We start from the raw sequence: 17,634 nt of genomic DNA, 5'->3' as shown, positions 1-17,634 counted from the left end.
AAAAAAAAAAAAAAAAAAAAAAAAAAAAAAAAAAAAAAAAAAAAAAAAAAAAAAAAAAAAAAAAAAAAAAAAAAAGTAAATAATTCACTTTCAGAATAATCCAAAAGCACGGTTTAAAGATATTATTGGAAGTAAAATTCAGCTAAGTGACACCTTGGGAATACGAAAAGGATTTTTGGACACATATTCACATAATTTATTAATCTGTCTGTCATTGGGTTCTTCATCCTGCCATAACACAAAAGAGAACGATCAATTTCGGAATAGAATTCTCAGACGCTTAAATAGAATATTTAACTTGTAGGCCTTTCAGGCACAAGAAATAGTCACACGCATTATAAGCTACAAGGGAAATAACAAAAATTAAACTGTGAACAAAGAAAAATAAGCAGGATAGAGTTAGCTTCAAAGTAGTAAAAATGCCTATGTAAGTTGTAATACCATGTACATTAATAAACATTATTGTTAATAATTTAGTAATATTCCTCTTAGACATACCATATTAAATAGTACAGTGTTCTGAGACCTTTTAGGAATAATGGTTTGAAAGATTAAACCACCGGAGGAGGGAATAACTTATCTTTTCAACTCTCATGTCTCTTACTGTTGTCGTCTGCAATAATGTCCATCTTTGTTTGGTGTGTTCATTTGGTACCAATACAAACTATAAACTATAACTACACAGAAGGGCTTTTAAAGAAGCTAAATTAGCAAATAGTAAAGGTGGTCAGACAATTCAAATCATCGTCGAAGAAAAGAAAGGGGGAAAAACTAATAATCTGAATGGAACTTTAATGAAGTAGGAACCACCTTTACCAATCAAAGAGTCTGGAACACGTTTAAATTCATTGGAAAAGGGAAAAGGAGAGAATGTTAAGCTTTGTGATGTTTATAAGGTTGACCACAACAAAAGCCATTGTAGAGAACGATGCAAAATAAAGCTGTAATAATTTGTACTTAGATGATGGACCAATGAGAATTATGTTAAACCTTTGTACAATTTTATATCATAAAATGATATTTCAAAGAAACGATTCTGGAATGCTCTCTTGAAGATTTTCTGGGATACACGAACGTTTTCAAAATGAGAGAGATGAAACCTCCTGAAGAAGCTTTAACATGGATCTGTGGCATTCTAACATTTCATGGAATCTTTTAACCTCTGGTCGAGCTCATATGTCTTAACCTTAACAGATTGTAGCGTAGATATTGTAGTTCTCTCTAATCTCTCGTCTAAATTGTCAAATTTGAAAGTTTATGCGTGCAAAAAGTTTAGAATGTAGATTTTTCGTCTCTCCCATACAAATTTCTGACTCTACCCCCCTAGCCAATCCGGTCCCAATCAGATCAACCAGCCACCGGTTCATGGAACAAAACTTAAGATGCAAGGGCCAGAAGATCAATACAACAACCTGACCAAATCTAGACTAAGATAAGCATGGATTCAACTCAGACCAAAAAATATTGCAATTTTTAGAAAAGAGTAGTAGACTGAGAAAGAGAGAGAACCTGAGAACGAGGAAAGATATCGGCGAGAAGCTTCTTATAGCGCTTGATGGGATGCCTCGACCTCGCACGCAAAGCAGGGCAAAAGAAACACAAAGTTTCACAAACAGGCAACATCACTTGCCCCGAAACCATTCTTATTAATCTCTCGACACTAAAAATTAGAAGAAATCCCCAACGACGCCCCTAAAAACAAACAGATACCTCCGTCCACAAACTCCGGTGGTGAAATCCTCAGCCCAAAAAATCAATCTGAAATCGATTGAAAATTTGGAAAAAAAAAAAAATGGAAATGAAATTCTCACCAACGGTGCTTGGGAAGGAGGACCTACGGTGGGATTCAAGTGGCCTCCGGAAATTTGTTAAAGAATTGATGTCCGGTCTGATCTCCGAGGCCTCCACCGAAAAAAAAATGGCTGAACTCAACGCCATTTTATACCGTTCTTCCTTTCCCTCCATTTTCGGCTACACGTATGCTCCCACGGTCCTGGTTTTCGCGCAATGCCATTAGCCGTTATTTTGTTATAGACAAAAACGATCTTGGAATTTATCTTTTTATAAATAATAATAATAATAATAATCAATAAAAAAAAAAAGGGCATTTCCTATTATTTACCAATATATTATTTACTTATCATAAAATATTAAAATTATATATATCATTCGAATCAATTACTCCAATAAATAATATCACATACGTTTTAAAATTTTTTACACATTAGTCATCGGACTAGTAATTATATGTCGATGTAGTGTTCGTCACAAACACTGCTAAGTTATAGTATTGTAGCATGTTTTAAGTTTAAAGAACGAGGTTTGAATTAGCATTAATGTCGTTTTCATACTATATTTATACGAAGGAAACCAGGGTTTCCTTCGTTTCTTTCAAATAGAGCTAGGAGAAGGTTGAATCAAGCTTCACCCGAGCTTTGTTAAATTGTGGCATGCACACATATGCTCTACCCACCTTAGTTTAGGTCAAGGTACCCTTTCAAACCTTTTAACTCAGTCAGGTTCGACCTTGCCTCGGGTTCTATATGACTCTAGTTTTGAACCTAGTAGTTTTCTATTGTTTCGGGTTTGATCCTACTGAATAAATTTTATCCACAACATTAAGTTTCCACTCTCAATTTGAGATTTCTAGCTTCAGCCCTCCACAAACTTTAACATCGATAACTAAAATCTCGTAAAACTTAAATATCAAACAATTATAAATCATAATGAATCATTAACATCAGTTATAAACGTTAAATATTATCAATCTCAGTAATAATTTAAATAATAAATGTATTTTTTAAGAAATAAAAAAGTTTAATAGTTTTTTCTTTTAGTTTAATGTATTGAAAAATATATTATTATTATTATTTTGATAACATTAAATTATGTCCCAATGAAAAGTTTTGCCATGTGCAAAATATTATATATATATATATAAAAAGGAAAAGAAGAAACTGATAACTGATAATAAAATTGTCGTCTGATCCGATCCGTTGCATGGCTGTTCCTCCGGAGACGGCTGCTTCATTTTCTGCTAAATTTAAGCCGAAAATCCCAGCCACTCGAGCAACCGTGTTGGATCAACAATGTCAATGGTGCAATCGTTCATCATTTCCAAGGAAAAAAGTAGGATCAACAAAAACTTCATCGCAGAGAGGCGGGGAAAAAACAAGGATAGTTATTATTATTATTATTATTTGTTCTTCATCTTCTTGTAGAGCAGAAAAGGGATTTTTATGGTGATTGGGAATTCAGTGAGGAAGAAGAGGAAGAAGAAGAAGAAGAAGAAGAAGAAACGCAATGGCGAGGACTAGGGTTCGTGAGCCATCGCGATTGTTAGCTGGTAATACATGCAGGATTCGCCTCAGTGAAATTTTCGGGAGGGCGACCCGGTCTATTTTGGGCTTTTTTATCATGATGGGTCTTTGCAATGGCGTGCATTACCTTTTGAGGCCTTTTTCTCAACCTCGTATTAGCTCTGATACGATCGTAAGTCGCTTTTTTATTCTCTTCTCTGAAAATTTCATATCGATTCTTGAGTTTGGGCTCTGCTTTTTGGTATAACAATCTGATTCTTGAGATTTTGGTCCGCTTTTTGGTAGAACAATCTGATTCTTGAGATTTTGGGTCCGCTTTTTGGTATAACAATCTGATGCTTGAGATTTTGGTTCTGCCTTTTGGTAGAATAATCTGATTCTTGAGATTATGGCTCTGGTTTTTGGTAGAATAATCTGGTTCTTGAGATTATGGCTCTGGTTTTTGGTAGAATAATCTGGTTCTTGAGATTATGGCTCTGTTTTCTGGTAGAATAATATGATTTTTGGATTTTGAGTGTTTCAATAATTCACATTCCAGAGCACAGAGTAGTGAGTTGAAGGGAATGGGAAAAAATGGAAGAAAATCTTCCATTGTTATTAGAATAAATGTATCAAATGGCAATTGATCTTTTTAGGCAATTCTTAGTTTCGCTATCAACCTCTCAGAACTCTTAAGTTCTTTCAATTAGGTCCCTCACAAAAACAACTTATGTCTTACTCAATTATTAGCTTATCAACATGGTTGGACATGTGGTTTGCTCCTTAAAGAAATGGATTTTGTTCATGGACGAATGGAGTTTTGAGGATGAATAAGTTGGATCTCGTGTGTCGGTGAATGTGTTTAGGGTCAAATTGAGAATTTCGTAGGACCGAGACGAAAATGAGAATAACTAAAAAGATGAGGGACTATTATGTATATTTTGCCTTATGATGATTATTATTATTATTTGTTTTTGGGTCCTTGAGAGGATGATAGGTTATATGTCATATGATGGTCATTAGTGTATTCATGAGTGATTTCTTCTTTTCAAGTCATTCTAATGACACTGGGAACAGGGTGCTTGCCCTCTTGGTCTAAGGTTGAAATGCTTATGATTTGAAATGTTCTTTGAACATGCAGGTAGGTTTGGTTGTTGGGAACTTCATAAGGAAACAACTCGATTTATCAACGCTTAAGACGCTGCGTTATATCGTTGACTTTGGTATGATATGCTATATGTTCTCGCTGGGATTGGAGATGGATCCATACATACTCTTCAAAGCACCTACACGTGATGCTAAAGTAGCTTACGCCGGGATGATTTCGACACTGGTCTTAGCCTGTTCCATAACCCCATTTATCAGTTTTTCAAAGACAAAAGAGATCAGTTTCATCCTCTCCCTCTCAACTGTCCTCTCTAGCACAGCTTCTCCTGTGCTAACCCGTTTGATCACCCGTCTTAAAATAGGCAAGTCGGATATAGGTCGACTCGTTATTGCTGCTGGGATGCATTCTGATTTTATATCCACTCTCATTATCTGTATTGGTTATCTCTTTTGCAAATGTCAAGAGGTACGCCTCTCCACGACACGAGGTTTTCAATTAGGTTTTGTGTTATTGATACAGATGATAGTTGCAGCGAAGGTTTCACCTGTATTTATGAACTGGGTTAATAATGAAAACCCCGAGGGTAAACCTATGAAAGGTCCTCACCTGGTTCTTGCAGTTGCTTTCATGGCCTTCCTTTGCAGCTGCCCTACTATACTCGGTTACAATCCGATTCTCAGTGCTTTCTTAGCGGGAACGTTTTTACCTCGAGAAGGTCGAGTATCGAGATGGGCTATTGGAAAAATTAACTACCTGCTTAGTACCGTTTTCTATCCCATCTTCTTCTTTTGGATGGGGGCTGAATCCAAGTGGAGTGACTTTGAACCTGGACAAATAATGACATGGGTCAGGTTGATTCTTCTTTTTGTCATTGCAACCGTAGGAAAAGTTGTTGGTACTGTGATTGCTGGGGCAATTTTGGGGTTTCATTGGCCTGAATCAGTAGCACTTGGGCTGCTGTTAACCATGAAGGGCCATTTTCACATATACTTGGCTATTGCTGCGAAAACCGTAAGTACCCTTCTGCAAGGCTTCGTCACTTTCTGTTAATGCAAGTTTCAACGTTCCTCACAAAATTGTCCAAAAATTATCGACTGCGACTCAGTTTTTTTCAAATGCCCCAACCAGGGTTTCCAAATTAGGGTTTTGGTTTTAATTCCATACGTACAGTGCAATAGGCTCTCTTTTCGCTCCCGGCCATCTTTTGTTCGACTGACTTCAAGGTGCCATCGTGGCTATTTGCTCACGTTCTAGGGCAGTTTCGAAAAGCTACCTTCTCTTTCCGATATCTTAATATTCCCCTGGAAAGTAGTGCTCGATCTTGAAGGTTGAAGAAAGAGAACTTATAGCACTGTACGTACGGGATTAAAAACGAAACCCTAAATTGGAAACCCTGATTGGGGCATTTGAAACTTTCGTCTTGTTAAGTACTATGCTGAAATGATGAACAAATGCAGGCTGGAAAGACGACGACTTCTACGAGCATTGGGATGGTAATTGTAATCTTCTTCACAATCGTGCATGCGCCAAAAGTTGTCGCACATATAATCAAAAGGGCAAGGAAACGTACACCTACGCATCGAATGGCGCTCCAATTGCTTGATCCATCAAGCGAGCTTAAGATCTTGTTATGTATACATGGACTTCAGAACACTACAGCAGCCATTAACATCATGGAGATTTCTCGGGGGATGGCTAAACCTGGAGTTGTTGTATATCTCACAGACATGATTGAACTTACAGATGAAATAGCAGCCACGTTAGTGCAGGTTGAGGGAGAGGGCACCCTGACTGTAACTCACGCGGAAGTGAGACAAATGAGAGACCAAATTACTGCTGTGGTTCAGAGCTATGTAGACGAAAATGGAGACGGAATTACACTTGGAAGAATGCTAGCTCTCTCAGCATTCAATTCTATGGCTCAGGACATATGCATTTTGGCAGAGGAATTGATGGGAGCTCTTATCATACTGCCATTTCACAAGAGCCAGCGTGCTGATGGGTCTTTGAGTGAGGGCAATGTGGGTTTTCGCTACGTCAACCGCAAGGTAATAAGTTATTACTGGCAATGCTGCCATCAACTGGTGCATTTCAAGTGTAACAAATACAACTACAAGGAAATTGGTTGATTATAGGATGCTTGATGCTAGGAAAGTGAAGGTTATTATAGATTAACTGTTGAGAATTTTGCGTTTCTTACAAATCTTCTCATCAATGGCTGACACATTTCATTCGAGCAGGTTCTCAGGAATGCCCCATGCTCTGTGGGAATCCTAGTGGATCGAGGTCTTGGAACAGTAGAGAAAATTTCGAGATCGTATGCATCTCAGAATGTGGCAGTCATCTTCATCAGCGGTAAAGATGACCGAGAAGCCTTAGCGTATGCGGCTCGAGTAGCAAGGCATCCTGGAGTTAAACTCTCTGTGATTAGATTCTTGGTGGATGCTGCTGCAGAGAATGCTGCAAGAAGAGCTGGGACTTACAGGATAAGTGTTGCTGAGCAGGAAGAGGAAATGAGACTAGACGATGAATGTTTTGCTACTTTTTACGAACGACACGTGGCTGGTGGGCACGTTGCTTATGTCGAAAAGCACCTTGCGAGTTCTGCGGAGACATACTCTACATTGAAATTACTGGAAGGGCAATATGCACTCATAATCGTCGGTCGAGGTGGGAAGGTGAACACGGTTTTAACTTTTGGGATGAATGACTGGCAACAATGTCCAGAACTTGGTCCTATAGGGGATGTTCTTTCGGGGTCTGAATTCTCTGTTAGGACCTCGGTATTAGTCATCCAACAACACAATCTAAAAGGAGAACTAGATGGACTTGATGATGATTTTTCTATTATGTAGATGTCAAGAAACCGATGAGATTAGTAGTGATAGACATTTAGAAGCTAATTGTAGCCTTGGAATACAGTGATTTGTAGAACTCTAGCTGCTGGAAATTATAGAAAAAAGTGTAGAAATATTGACGGAGTACATAGAATTCTGACCATTTGACTTGTTCTGTAAAACAGTGTTCTCTAACCAGTTGAAAAATAAAGCAAGTTCTCATACTTCATATTCTTTTTGGATTTCAACAACTTATGGAGTATTTGAGCTATGAATGTTAACTTCATAAATTATGATATTTCTTAGGACTCTCCCTGCTATTTGCGCCTTGACCACTCCTTTAGGCTCAAATTCGATTAATAATTTAATTAACATAAAAACAGCTGTTCTTTGTTCCTGACTAAATTTCAAGCTTTCATTGAAAGAAAATGGAAGAATATACTGGAGCACTTATGCTCCCCCAACACAGTAGAGAAAACTAACAAAACAAAAGGGGAACCTAAAAAATGCTATAAATTTCATTTTTGGCATTCCATTTCCTACTGGAATTTTTTGAGTTGAAGCACATATGCAAGGAATCGAAATCTTAAAATGGTCAGATAACAGATCTTTCCCTGGGTTTTCTTTAAGGCAAACTAATAGGACCTCGAGAACCTAGAAAACGCACCCTGCATCAAGTAATTCACAAATGTAAAATAATGGTAATAATGTCATAATCTTTTTTTCCCTTTAAATATTTGGAGTAATAACTTGTATACCTAAACTTTGCATTAAAGCTTCTTTTACTGTTAAGTTCTTAGGCTGCATTTAACAAAAACTTAAAACAATTTTAAATGAACTTGTATTAGAGACTACATTTATCCCATATGTTATAGAGGTTAAAATAAGTGTTCTAATATCTAGATTGCATTAAATATGAACATTGAACAAGACCACACAAATTTTTATGCAAGTTTCAAGGATAATCAGTAATTCAAAATATATGAACAGAAACAAAATAAAATAGGCGTAATGCCTCTTAGTGCAGAGTAAGCAGAGAACTGTATTCAGTCATAATGAAGAACAAAAACATATTCACGTCACCCAAATTGCAGTTAATGGTCAAGGGGGGAGCGAAATCATTACCTCGAGCTCATATTTCAAAACGTCAAGCTCCTTATCCAAATCATTGATAGCCTGATTATATGCCTGCATCGGCGAGGACTGGCTAGCCGTCTGTATCTGCCCAACAATGAGATCGAAAGAATCGAAACGTAATGATATAAAAGAACACCAATAAGAACTTAATGGCCAATTGTAATTTAATCAACAACAGGCGATATAAAGATAGAAAAATTACGGTATTAAAAAACAATCATTAACTGCAAAGTTTTTGCCATCCTCAAGGATTTCTAGTTGAGGTTTTCTCTCCACGTGATGGAAGAAGGAGGGGTAATTACCCCTGGCTCCTCAAGATCTTAAAGTTTCCATCATAAGAAGTTAGTGGTAAAATTCTTGATTTACTCCTTCCCAGGGATGTTAGCCCCCAAGAACAACTCAACAGTCCCAAACTAGCGCATGTAACAGAGAATCATGAGAATAAATCAACGCTAGTTACATTATAAAATTTAATCAGTCGTTCTCCTCCTGAGTGTAATCTACCATTACCAAGGAGAAACAAATTCTGTTCAATTAACCATTCATGCAATAGAACAACTAATATACAATGGAAAATTGACCCAAGTACTAACCCGAACAAGTATTCTGTACTTAAGAGGATGAGGAAGCTGGTAGGCAGCAAACAGCACATTATCATCTCTGTGAAGTTGCCTGATTATTCCACCAGAAAAACATATATAAATATACATCCACGTCAATAAACAATAACGAAGAAACTAATCAAAATCGCCGGAACTTCCAGTTAACGGAAAACCTTACATGCGGATGATGTTTCCGATAGTATGATCCTCTCTCTCCACGATGAAAGTCGCCGCGTTCATGATCTTCGTGTCTCTCTCGTATGAAACCCTGTAATGTTCAACAAAATGGACGCCCGTACGGGAAATCACTACAGAGATGGTGGTGGTGTGCATATAAAGAAAGCAAAACCGATCGCCGAATGAAACTGATTATGAAAAAGGTTAAGGTTTCAAGAATTTACTTCTTGGCGCCCTCGGGGACGACGAAGCGCTCGTAACGATCGGGTACATTCATCGTTTTTTCTTCTTCCTGAAACTGAACTTCCTCTGAAAATAGCTTTGTGAAGATGGCGACTTGGGGTATTTATACGCGCTCTGTTTCCTCAAACTTAACGGTTTCTGGATACGACGCCGTTTTGACAGTCGGAGTGTAATTAGTCGTATTGTCTAAGTTGGTAGGGTTGAAGTGATTTTGGTGTCATTGTACCTAAGATGAGAGGAGGTTGAGTTTGGTCTCAAATTTAGCATAGTTGATAACGTCAAGGTTGATTGATATCTAACACAATTTTTTTTGTCTTTTTAGATTAAACGTGATGTAACACGTCACGAACCTAGTTGCCATTTTGTAGAAGTGGCTCAGTTATTCCCATCTGTCTCCCACGATTCTTCCCGTTTAGAAACTCTAGAGAAGGACAGAGGTTGCTAGAGTAAGAAAGAGTTTAGTACCGAGAATCAATAATGCGTAAACCAAAAATCCATCGTTCGAGACCCACCTATTCCAACAAGAGTTAGTCTCACAACATTCTCTTCACTTAACAGCTTACCGGTGGGAAATTTTTTTTCTCGACTTGTACATACCACTAGACATTAGTGTTGTTTTCAACTTGTGTGGACTAGTAAACACATAATCTCATTTAAGTTATATTGCGTGTACTTGTGACTTTTGGTCTCACTCAATCGAGCTGGAACTAACTTATAATATGTGTTAGGTCACTTCTAACCACATTCCATACTGAGATGATGACATAGTTTCGTCAACTTCACAGAGAATCTAGTGATACTCGATTTCGATCATATTTAGTTGCTACTTATCTTAGATGATCACCCGTCTCACCCGTCTCACTTAGTTAAATTACAACTAAATAATAATAATAATAATAATAATAACAACCACACATATACATATAAATATACATACACATATATATATTTATTTTGTTTAAATACAAAAGAAAAAAAAACAAATATTAAAAATACTATTGCTTTAATAGAATTAAAAAAAAACACAACATTTAGTAAATCAAATAGTATTTAAAAAAAGAATTAATTGATTTTAGAAAAATACCCTAATTCAAATAACAATACTTTACATGGATTTAAAATACAAATTTAACATTACAAAAATGATAAAATCGAATAAAAATACTTTATATGGATTTAAATTATATTTTCAATCGTACAAATTAAACGTTATAAAAATTATAAAATAAAATAATTCTTCGAATAAAAGAAGATAAATTATAAAATTAGACTCTATTATTCGAAAAAAATTAAAATTTAATTTTTATAATTTTAAAAGTTAGGTTGATAATTTGATAAATTATTATAAATAATATTATAGTTTAATAAAAATTAAATCATACAAATTAAAATTGTAATTCAACTAATATTTTAAAAATATATTTCATAGGTTGAAGTCATATTGTTAAAGTGAAATGCTTGAAAATGTCCATATAGAGGCAGAAGGGAAGGTGGGTGGCTTTTGAAAATTCGAGTTGAGGCGAGGGGTATTTTGGTCAAAGGAAGAACAATTGACCTAATTTAATTGAAAAAGTAGGGCAGTTTGACAAAATTAAAAATGGGATCTTTCAAACAGGACGAAAATTTTACTTGCCCCGCCCTTCATCTTCGCCTCTCAAAAACTCTCTCATCAGTGTCCTAATTTTTTTTATAAAATTTTCAATTTTTATATATATATTTTGGATGGGATTAAAATTTTAGAGGGAGAGAGAAAGAGAGATCCCGAACGCACAATCAAAAAATTCAAAATCTCTAAATCTCTCGCAAATATGGCATTTCACGTAGCTTGTCCAATTACATGGTATACACACTTCCCCTTCTTTTGCTCTAATTTTTTTTCTTTCTTCTAATCCTCATTTTACTTCTCTTTTTCTCTCGCTTTCTTTTGGGTTTTATTGGGTTTTTATTGGTTTTTATTCGGTTGTTCTCTCTTCCGTTGCTGTTTTCCCTTCCTTTCTCTCAACTACCCATCTCGTTTTTGTTTTTCGCTTTGAAACCTCACATGGGTTTGGTGTATTTGCGTTGTTTAGTCGAAGAATTTGCTTCTGTCCGCTTGGATTTGCTCCGGAGTTGCAGAATGGTAGGGCTAAGAATGAGTTTCTTGATGGGGTTCATAAGGTGGAGGATTTTCTCAAGGATCCTTGGGGAATTAGGGTTAATAAAGATGGAAAGGGAACGACGGTTCAAGTGTGGGTTCCGAAGGTTGCGCCGCCTCCACCACCAGTGCTGCAGCCTGTTGGGGTTGTCGGTGAGGCGTTTGGTGGAGCTGATGGTGTTGATGAGATGACGGCGGCGATGTCGGCTCAAACGAAGCGTATTGCGCTTCAGCGTAAGGCGGCTGCTGCTATGATTGCTGCTGAGGACTACGCCAGACGGTTCGAGTCTGGGAATTTAGTGGTGAGGATTTGTAGTTTGTATCGTTTTCTTTATGATGTTGAAGATTTTGGCTAGTTGAGTATGTTTTTGTTGTGACAATTATCGTTGAGTGTGCATTTTTTTTTTGTTCTTTGTTGTTCTGATACTCAATTTAGCTGATAAGCTAGTATGTGGGGCAATATGCCCCTTTTTACTGGAAATAAGAACAGGCTGCTCAAGCATTTTAGGTTATTAGAGGCACTACTATTGGAACTTTTATGGGGGGAAGTTCATTAATAACACTTTTTTTCTTAACCTTTGGGATACTTGGACATGTTTTTGGACATATGAGGTGTTCTCTCCTTGTTTTATCCACTGATTTGTATTTGGCTTTAGTGAGAAATTTAGTGAAAATACGAAAAAATGTACGTAAGGAGTAACGCAGCTGATGATGGAGAGTATACATTTACTTTGGTTTTACTAGATCAGTGAATGACCTTTACTATGGAGGGGTACCTTTTGCGTTTTTTCATAAATTTCTCCGAACACTCATTATAAGGATAGGTTTTTGAAGTGCCCTGTAAGCTGCGGTCGTAATCATGTTTTTCTCCCTTCAAACAGGATGCCTCCGGTAATCTGGTGGAGGAAGAGCAGGGGCAATCCAACATCAATGTAATGTGTAGGATATGTTTTTTTGGTGAAAATGAATCGAGTGAGAGAGCAAGGAAGATGCTTTCGTGCAAAAGTTGTGGCAAAAAATACCATCGCAGCTGCTTGAAATCCTGGGCTCAACATAGGGGTAAGGCTACTTCGTCATAGGACCGTTTTGAGACCCGAATTTTTTAAAAATTTGTTATGGGTTTGTCTGCAGATCTATTTCATTGGAGTTCATGGACCTGCCCTTCCTGCAGAGCATGCGAGGTAACAAGCTACATGCAACATTCCTGTATTTTTTTCCCTTTGTCGGTTTCACTAATCTATTAAAGATATGTCTATGCAAAGTGGCACATTCTTATTTAGTAGCCTGATAGCCTCTTTAACTTCCAGTTGCGAGCATTTTAATTGGGTTTAAATTACAAAATCGAAGGGGTGGTACTTCAAGCTATAACATTTCACAATACTTGGTGCATCTGAAATCATCGATCGAACGGATTTTCTTCATTTCATGTTTGAATCCGATAATTCACATGATCATGATTGAATGCAGATAATAGTCCATTAAATGAATTAGTGAATGTTATAGTAAGACAAATGTCTGGGAGAGTAATCTTCTAGTTACTTCAAAATGATAGAATATTTCTTAAGCATTCTCCTCGATACTGAATGAATTTCAACTGTTTAAAATTTTGGCATTTAACTCGAGACATCTAATCGAGATGCATAATATTGCTCCACATTTGATTTAAATAAACTTTGCTTTATGAATATTTTCTTAGGTATGCAGAAGAACTGGTGATCCTAATAAATTTATGTTCTGCAAAAGGTGCGACGGTGCGTACCATTGTTACTGTCAGCATCCTCCTCACAAGGTAGGGGCGGCTTTCCCGTTCTTGAGTTGTATATCTCAATCAAGTAACCTGCTTATTTCTGATGCACATGATTGAATATTGTAGAATGTTAGTTCTGGACCTTATTTGTGTCCAAAGCATACGAGGTGCCATAGCTGTGGGTCTAATGTTCCAGGAAATGGCCAAAGTGTGAGGTATGCACTTTCTTCTCTTGGATGGTCTTGCTGATATTTCATTTTTTTTGTTTCAACATTTACATCTCGATTGTGTTGGTTTCTAAGTTTTTTCTTATCGAAAGGTTCTACATACGTTCACCTCATTGTCTGTTACTCTTAATTTTTATTTAAAATAAAAAACGCAGTTTTATGTGGTGTAAATGAACTACTTTTGTCCGGTCTGTTATTCTCTTATATGCACTTCGCAGTTAATAATTCAACTAAACTCGAGTAATCCCTCAAGGAGAATCTCTTAAGTTTTCCGGCTAACCTGCTGTGATAGACAATTAAGCTTTTCCGTTCAGTTTATCAATCTCAATTACCAATGATGCTTTTTTTAAAATTTGTCTTTTAATTAAGTCATGTCGACTAATTAACAACATTCAAAGTTTGCATAAGGTGGTCTAGACCCCTACGATTATATATAGAAGGCAGTTAATTAGTAATATTCTTCATAGTAAAGTGCATATGCATCGCTATGAGTTTATTTCCATCGGCATCAGGAAGGAACCTGTTTCTTTTGAGTTTTCATAAGTTGAACTGTTGAAATGCAGGTGGTTTCTGGGATATACATTTTGTGATGCATGTGGCAGATTATTTGTAAAGGGGAACTATTGCCCTGTGTGTTTGAAGGTAATATAATTTTCAAACACGATATTTTAGGATCTTAAGTCGAAGTTTGGAAAGTTCAGTTTCTGTGGTTAAATGTATTGACCACTGATAGGCTGTCGCCTTCTTGGTCGACTCCGATTACTCTCTGTAAACTTGCGTGTTCTTCATTTTAGGTTTATAGAGACTCGGAATCAACTCCGATGGTTTGCTGTGACACTTGCCAGCGCTGGGTACATTGCCAATGTGATAGTATCAGGTTCTTCCCAGCCTTTGTTCCTTACTTTTGCACAGACTGGATACTTATTCTTCATTAACTTTTGCTCTTTTTGTTTTTATTCCTTTTACTGTCCATGCTCATTGTTTGCCGCTAATTATCAGACACCACTTTTCCGACTTTTTGGCATTAAATGATCTATATTTGCTATTGGGAGTCCATTCTTCTATCTGTTAACCGAGTTCCACGTCTGACATCAGTGTTTCTTACAAGTAATAACCACTCAAACTTGAAAGTAAATAATCGAAAGCCTAAATGTTCATAGTGGTGGTAGCTGTGGTAAGCTTATTAGGCTCGCACCGCTGTTGCTTTCCTTTGACACCACCGCGATAGTCATATAGACGGTGTCATGGGTCGGTAGTCTAGAATTGTTCCTTGATGTTACCATTCGATTTGTCTTTAGCTGTAGACGAGCAGTAACATCGTCTGTCGTTTCCTTACGAAATTATTACAGCATGTTACTGAGCTAACTTTACCAAGTTCCTGTTTCCATGTGTTTTTAGTGCACGCGTTAGTGATGAAATCGCTGTTCTCCATTTTCTAATCTTTTTCTGTTATCGTTGCTAGGAAAAAAATGGGATATCGATCTACACTTCTCTTTACACTTGCTAAGTTTAGTTCTTTTGATTTTTACAGTGATGAAAAATATTTACAGTTTCAAATGGATGGGAATCTCCAGTACAAATGCACCGCATGTCGTGGAGAATGTTATCAGGTTTTCTTCACACCGCGAATCCGTTTCCCCTATTGTAGACGCTTACAGGAGATAGATGGTTTAGATTTATATTATTCTTGAGACCGAAAACTTTATTTTGTAGGTTAAGAATCTGGATGATGCTGTTCAAGAGATTTGGAGAAGAAAGGATGATGCCGATCGTGATCTAATTGTTAATTTGAGGGCTGCTGCTGGATTACCCATTCAAGAAGAAATATTTTCGATTTCACCTTATTCCGATGACGAAGAAAATGGTCCTTCTGTTATTAAGAACGAGTTTGGACGTTCAATAAAGCTGTCTCTGAAAGGGTTAGGGGACAACAAAGTGCCCAAGAAGAGTAAAGATTATGGGAAAAAATCGTCGAATAAGAAGTATTCAAAAGAAAAAGTTTCTCAGACTCCCGTTGCCGATCAGTCTGAACTAGAAGGGCATAACGATGTTCAACAATACGGATTTGGCGAAGGTAACGACAAAAATGGTGGTTTGCAACCCCAAAATAATAAAGGCACATATTCATCTCCTGTTGCTGGTAGTCTTGGCCACCATGAAGGAATGTGCTCTATTAATCAGCCAGGGGTGTTGAAACACAAGTTTGTGGACGAGGTGATGGTAAGTGACGAAGAAAGGACTTCAAAAGTTGTTCAAATCAAGGCCAACAAGACTCCTGGTTTGGAAACTGGAGAAGATGCAGGAAAACACGCCAGTAAGTCGAAGACAACGAAAGGAAAGAAGCTAGTAATAAATCTAGGTGCCCGGAAAATTAACGTAGCTAATTCCCCAAAGTCGGATGCTTCGAGCTGCCAAAGAGAGCAAGATTTGGTTACCTCAAATGGTATGGTTTCTGGAAAGACTTGATAAGCTCACAGTGGTGTATTTACCTTCAATATGATGAAATGTTGGATCGAAATTGTATTGTAGGATTTAATTTGTAGTTCTCTTCTACGTGCAGGAGACAAAGTCGATAACTCGAGCCAATCAACAGGACCGAAGGCGGTTGAAATGGAGAAGAGCCTTCCTAGCTATGGGAAAGTTAGATTTGGATCTTCCGACACGAATTCTGCATTTGGCAGGACAAATACTGCCAGTGGATCTGAAGTTGGTACTCCAGATGGCCCTCGGGTATTTTCTCGTAAAAGAAACGTGGAAGGAAGCACACCTACAGTTGGTTCTCTCAGCGACGTTTCCACGGTAAAAGAAGAGAAGGTAGCTTCAGGAAAGCAACATGAAAGTGGATCCCATATATGCAATGATGGAAATGATGATAGTTCTCAGACACCTCTACCACAGTCTTTGCCCAGAGACTCAAAACCTTTGTTAAAGTTCAAATTTAAGAAACCGACCCTCGAAAATCAAGCTTCTTCTCACGAGGAAGAAAGAAGTCTTGTCAAAGGCCAGCGGTCGAAAAGGAAAAGACCATCGCCCTTAATGGAGAAAATATACTTCAATGAAGTCGAAGACATGGCACGGTCTCGTCAAGATAATTTGTTGGATGAGATCATGGATGCTAATTGGATTCTCAAAAAATTGGGTAAAGATGCAATTGGAAAGAGGGTTGAAGTCCAACACCCATCAGACAAGTCATGGTAAGTGTTCTTTTCCTCTATCTAATAAACCCAGAAAGGGTATTAGTTTATACACTTCGAAAACCAATTAGCTATCTAAAGGGATCTGTTGGCATTGGCTAATGATATTACCATTTTAAATGATCAAGAAGTCATTTTCTTAGGATGATTCTATGAACATAACGTTGTTAAAGAGCATTTTCTCTTTGATTTTTGTACAATATGAACTCCAAATCTCCAATTTCTGTATTTGTTATGATGTTCAGGCAGAAAGGAGTGGTTTCAGACATGATTGATGGCACGTCGACATTATCAGTCGAGGTCACCCTCGACGACAACAGAGTAAAAACGTTGGAACTTGGGAAGCAAGGAATTCGGCTCGTTCCTCTTAAGCAAAAGAGATCGAAATCATGAAGGTGGCTGAAGAGGCAGTGTGTAACTAATATCACGTGGGATTTTCTTCTCCATTGTATATGCAGTGTATATGGAGATATGATTCTTTGGAGGATTTGGAGGAGGAAGCAAACAGTGGCTTTCTGGTTGCTTCGTGTGGAAAGCTGGTCTCTATCTAACTCAACCAGATCCTGTAATCCCTTGAAGAACAAGAACTGGGTAGCTCACTTCTCTTGTAGTTCTATTAAGCTCTCTGCCATTTTGATAAATTTATAAAGTTTTAATTCTTCTAGGATAATACCATTGTCATAGAATAGGGAATGGACAGTCGGCCTAAATGGCCATTTGGGTTGTATTGGCTAGAACTCTTGTTCAATGAAAGTATGAGATTTTTTTTAATTTATTTTTATTTTTTGTTGTGGTTGTTGAATGTCTGCTTCTAAATCTTTTAACCCCGGTTCAAGCCCACTCCACCGAGCAGATATTGTCTTCTTTAGGCTTTTCCTCAAACACCCTTATAAAGAATAAACGAGTTTCTTCTCAAAGTAACACGTCTG

General features: G+C 37.3%; 4 protein-coding genes across 10 annotated transcripts in view; 2 read left to right on the top strand and 2 right to left on the bottom strand.

Annotated features, from left to right (window-relative positions):
- Positions 1-2,007, bottom strand: part of LOC111497749 — an 18,544-nt gene extending 16,537 nt beyond the window's left edge. For 3 of the 6 annotated variants that reach the window (XM_023148668.1, XM_023148670.1, XM_023148672.1), the window contains exons 1-2: positions 1,510-2,007; positions 154-228 (exon numbers count right to left, since the gene is read on the bottom strand). In XM_023148668.1, coding sequence (XP_023004436.1) covers positions 154-228; positions 1,510-1,641 — 207 coding nt within the window. In that variant the 5' untranslated portion in view covers positions 1,642-2,007. Of the gene's footprint in view, positions 1-153; positions 229-1,509 lie in introns of those variants that run through there. The other 3 variants (XM_023148669.1, XM_023148673.1, XM_023148671.1) reach the window with 3 other exon arrangements.
- A 972-nt stretch (positions 2,008-2,979) lies between these two features.
- LOC111497762 (cation/H(+) antiporter 28-like) lies at positions 2,980-7,467 on the top strand. Its single transcript, XM_023148692.1, has 4 exons — positions 2,980-3,492; positions 4,441-5,418; positions 5,865-6,455; positions 6,648-7,467. The coding sequence occupies exons 1-4, from the start codon at positions 3,304-3,306 to the stop codon at positions 7,260-7,262; spliced, it is 2,373 nt and encodes a 790-aa protein (XP_023004460.1). The 5' UTR covers positions 2,980-3,303; the 3' UTR covers positions 7,263-7,467.
- Positions 7,468-7,565: 98 nt separating this feature from the next.
- Positions 7,566-9,471, bottom strand: LOC111497917 (DNA-directed RNA polymerases II, IV and V subunit 11-like). Of its 2 annotated transcripts, none has more exons than XM_023148931.1 (5): positions 9,385-9,471; positions 9,162-9,251; positions 8,975-9,053; positions 8,370-8,465; positions 7,566-7,912 (listed from the first exon to the last, which is right to left on the bottom strand). In XM_023148931.1, the coding sequence occupies exons 1-5, from the start codon at positions 9,435-9,437 to the stop codon at positions 7,880-7,882; spliced, it is 351 nt and encodes a 116-aa protein (XP_023004699.1). In that variant the 5' UTR covers positions 9,438-9,471; the 3' UTR covers positions 7,566-7,879. The 2 variants fall into 2 exon arrangements, with proteins under 2 accessions (XP_023004699.1, XP_023004700.1); XM_023148932.1 differs by having other exon boundaries at positions 8,370-8,459.
- A 1,674-nt stretch (positions 9,472-11,145) lies between these two features.
- On the top strand, positions 11,146-17,484 carry LOC111497773 (histone-lysine N-methyltransferase 2C-like). Its single transcript, XM_023148711.1, has 12 exons — positions 11,146-11,243; positions 11,473-11,839; positions 12,419-12,596; positions 12,669-12,718; positions 13,234-13,326; positions 13,411-13,499; positions 14,075-14,153; positions 14,306-14,388; positions 15,043-15,121; positions 15,225-15,954; positions 16,072-16,705; positions 16,951-17,484. Exons 1-12 carry the CDS (start codon positions 11,212-11,214, stop codon positions 17,096-17,098), a joined length of 2,562 nt encoding a protein of 853 aa, XP_023004479.1. The 5' UTR covers positions 11,146-11,211; the 3' UTR covers positions 17,099-17,484.
- The last annotated feature ends 150 nt before the right edge of the window (positions 17,485-17,634 follow it).

This window comes from Cucurbita maxima, unplaced genomic scaffold (genome assembly GCF_002738345.1).
Source record: "Cucurbita maxima cultivar Rimu unplaced genomic scaffold, Cmax_1.0 Cma_Scf00024, whole genome shotgun sequence".
In the NCBI taxonomy this organism is placed as follows: Eukaryota; Viridiplantae; Streptophyta; class Magnoliopsida; order Cucurbitales; family Cucurbitaceae; genus Cucurbita; species Cucurbita maxima.
This window is presented reverse-complemented; position numbering and strand designations above follow the sequence as displayed.

Excerpts from the sequence above, each read along its gene's own strand:
- LOC111497762 (XM_023148692.1), top strand. The coding sequence starts at position 3,304 with ATGGCGAGGACTAGGGTTCGTGAGCCATCGCGATTGTTAGCTGGTAAT. Across the intron at positions 5,419-5,864 it reads TGGCTATTGCTGCGAAAACC|GCTGGAAAGACGACGACTTC; the intron begins GTAAGTACCCTT and ends GAACAAATGCAG. Across the intron at positions 6,456-6,647 it reads TTCGCTACGTCAACCGCAAG|GTTCTCAGGAATGCCCCATG; the intron begins GTAATAAGTTAT and ends TCATTCGAGCAG.
- LOC111497917 (XM_023148931.1), bottom strand. The coding sequence starts at position 9,437 with ATGAATGTACCCGATCGTTACGAGCGCTTCGTCGTCCCCGAGGGCGCC. Across the intron at positions 9,252-9,384 it reads GTCCCCGAGGGCGCCAAGAA|GGTTTCATACGAGAGAGACA; the intron begins GTAAATTCTTGA and ends TGAACATTACAG. Across the intron at positions 9,054-9,161 it reads ATCGGAAACATCATCCGCAT|GCAACTTCACAGAGATGATA; the intron begins GTAAGGTTTTCC and ends TGGAATAATCAG.
- LOC111497773 (XM_023148711.1), top strand. The coding sequence starts at position 11,212 with ATGGCATTTCACGTAGCTTGTCCAATTACATG. Across the intron at positions 12,719-13,233 it reads CTTCCTGCAGAGCATGCGAG|GTATGCAGAAGAACTGGTGA; the intron begins GTAACAAGCTAC and ends ATATTTTCTTAG. Across the intron at positions 13,500-14,074 it reads GGAAATGGCCAAAGTGTGAG|GTGGTTTCTGGGATATACAT; the intron begins GTATGCACTTTC and ends GTTGAAATGCAG.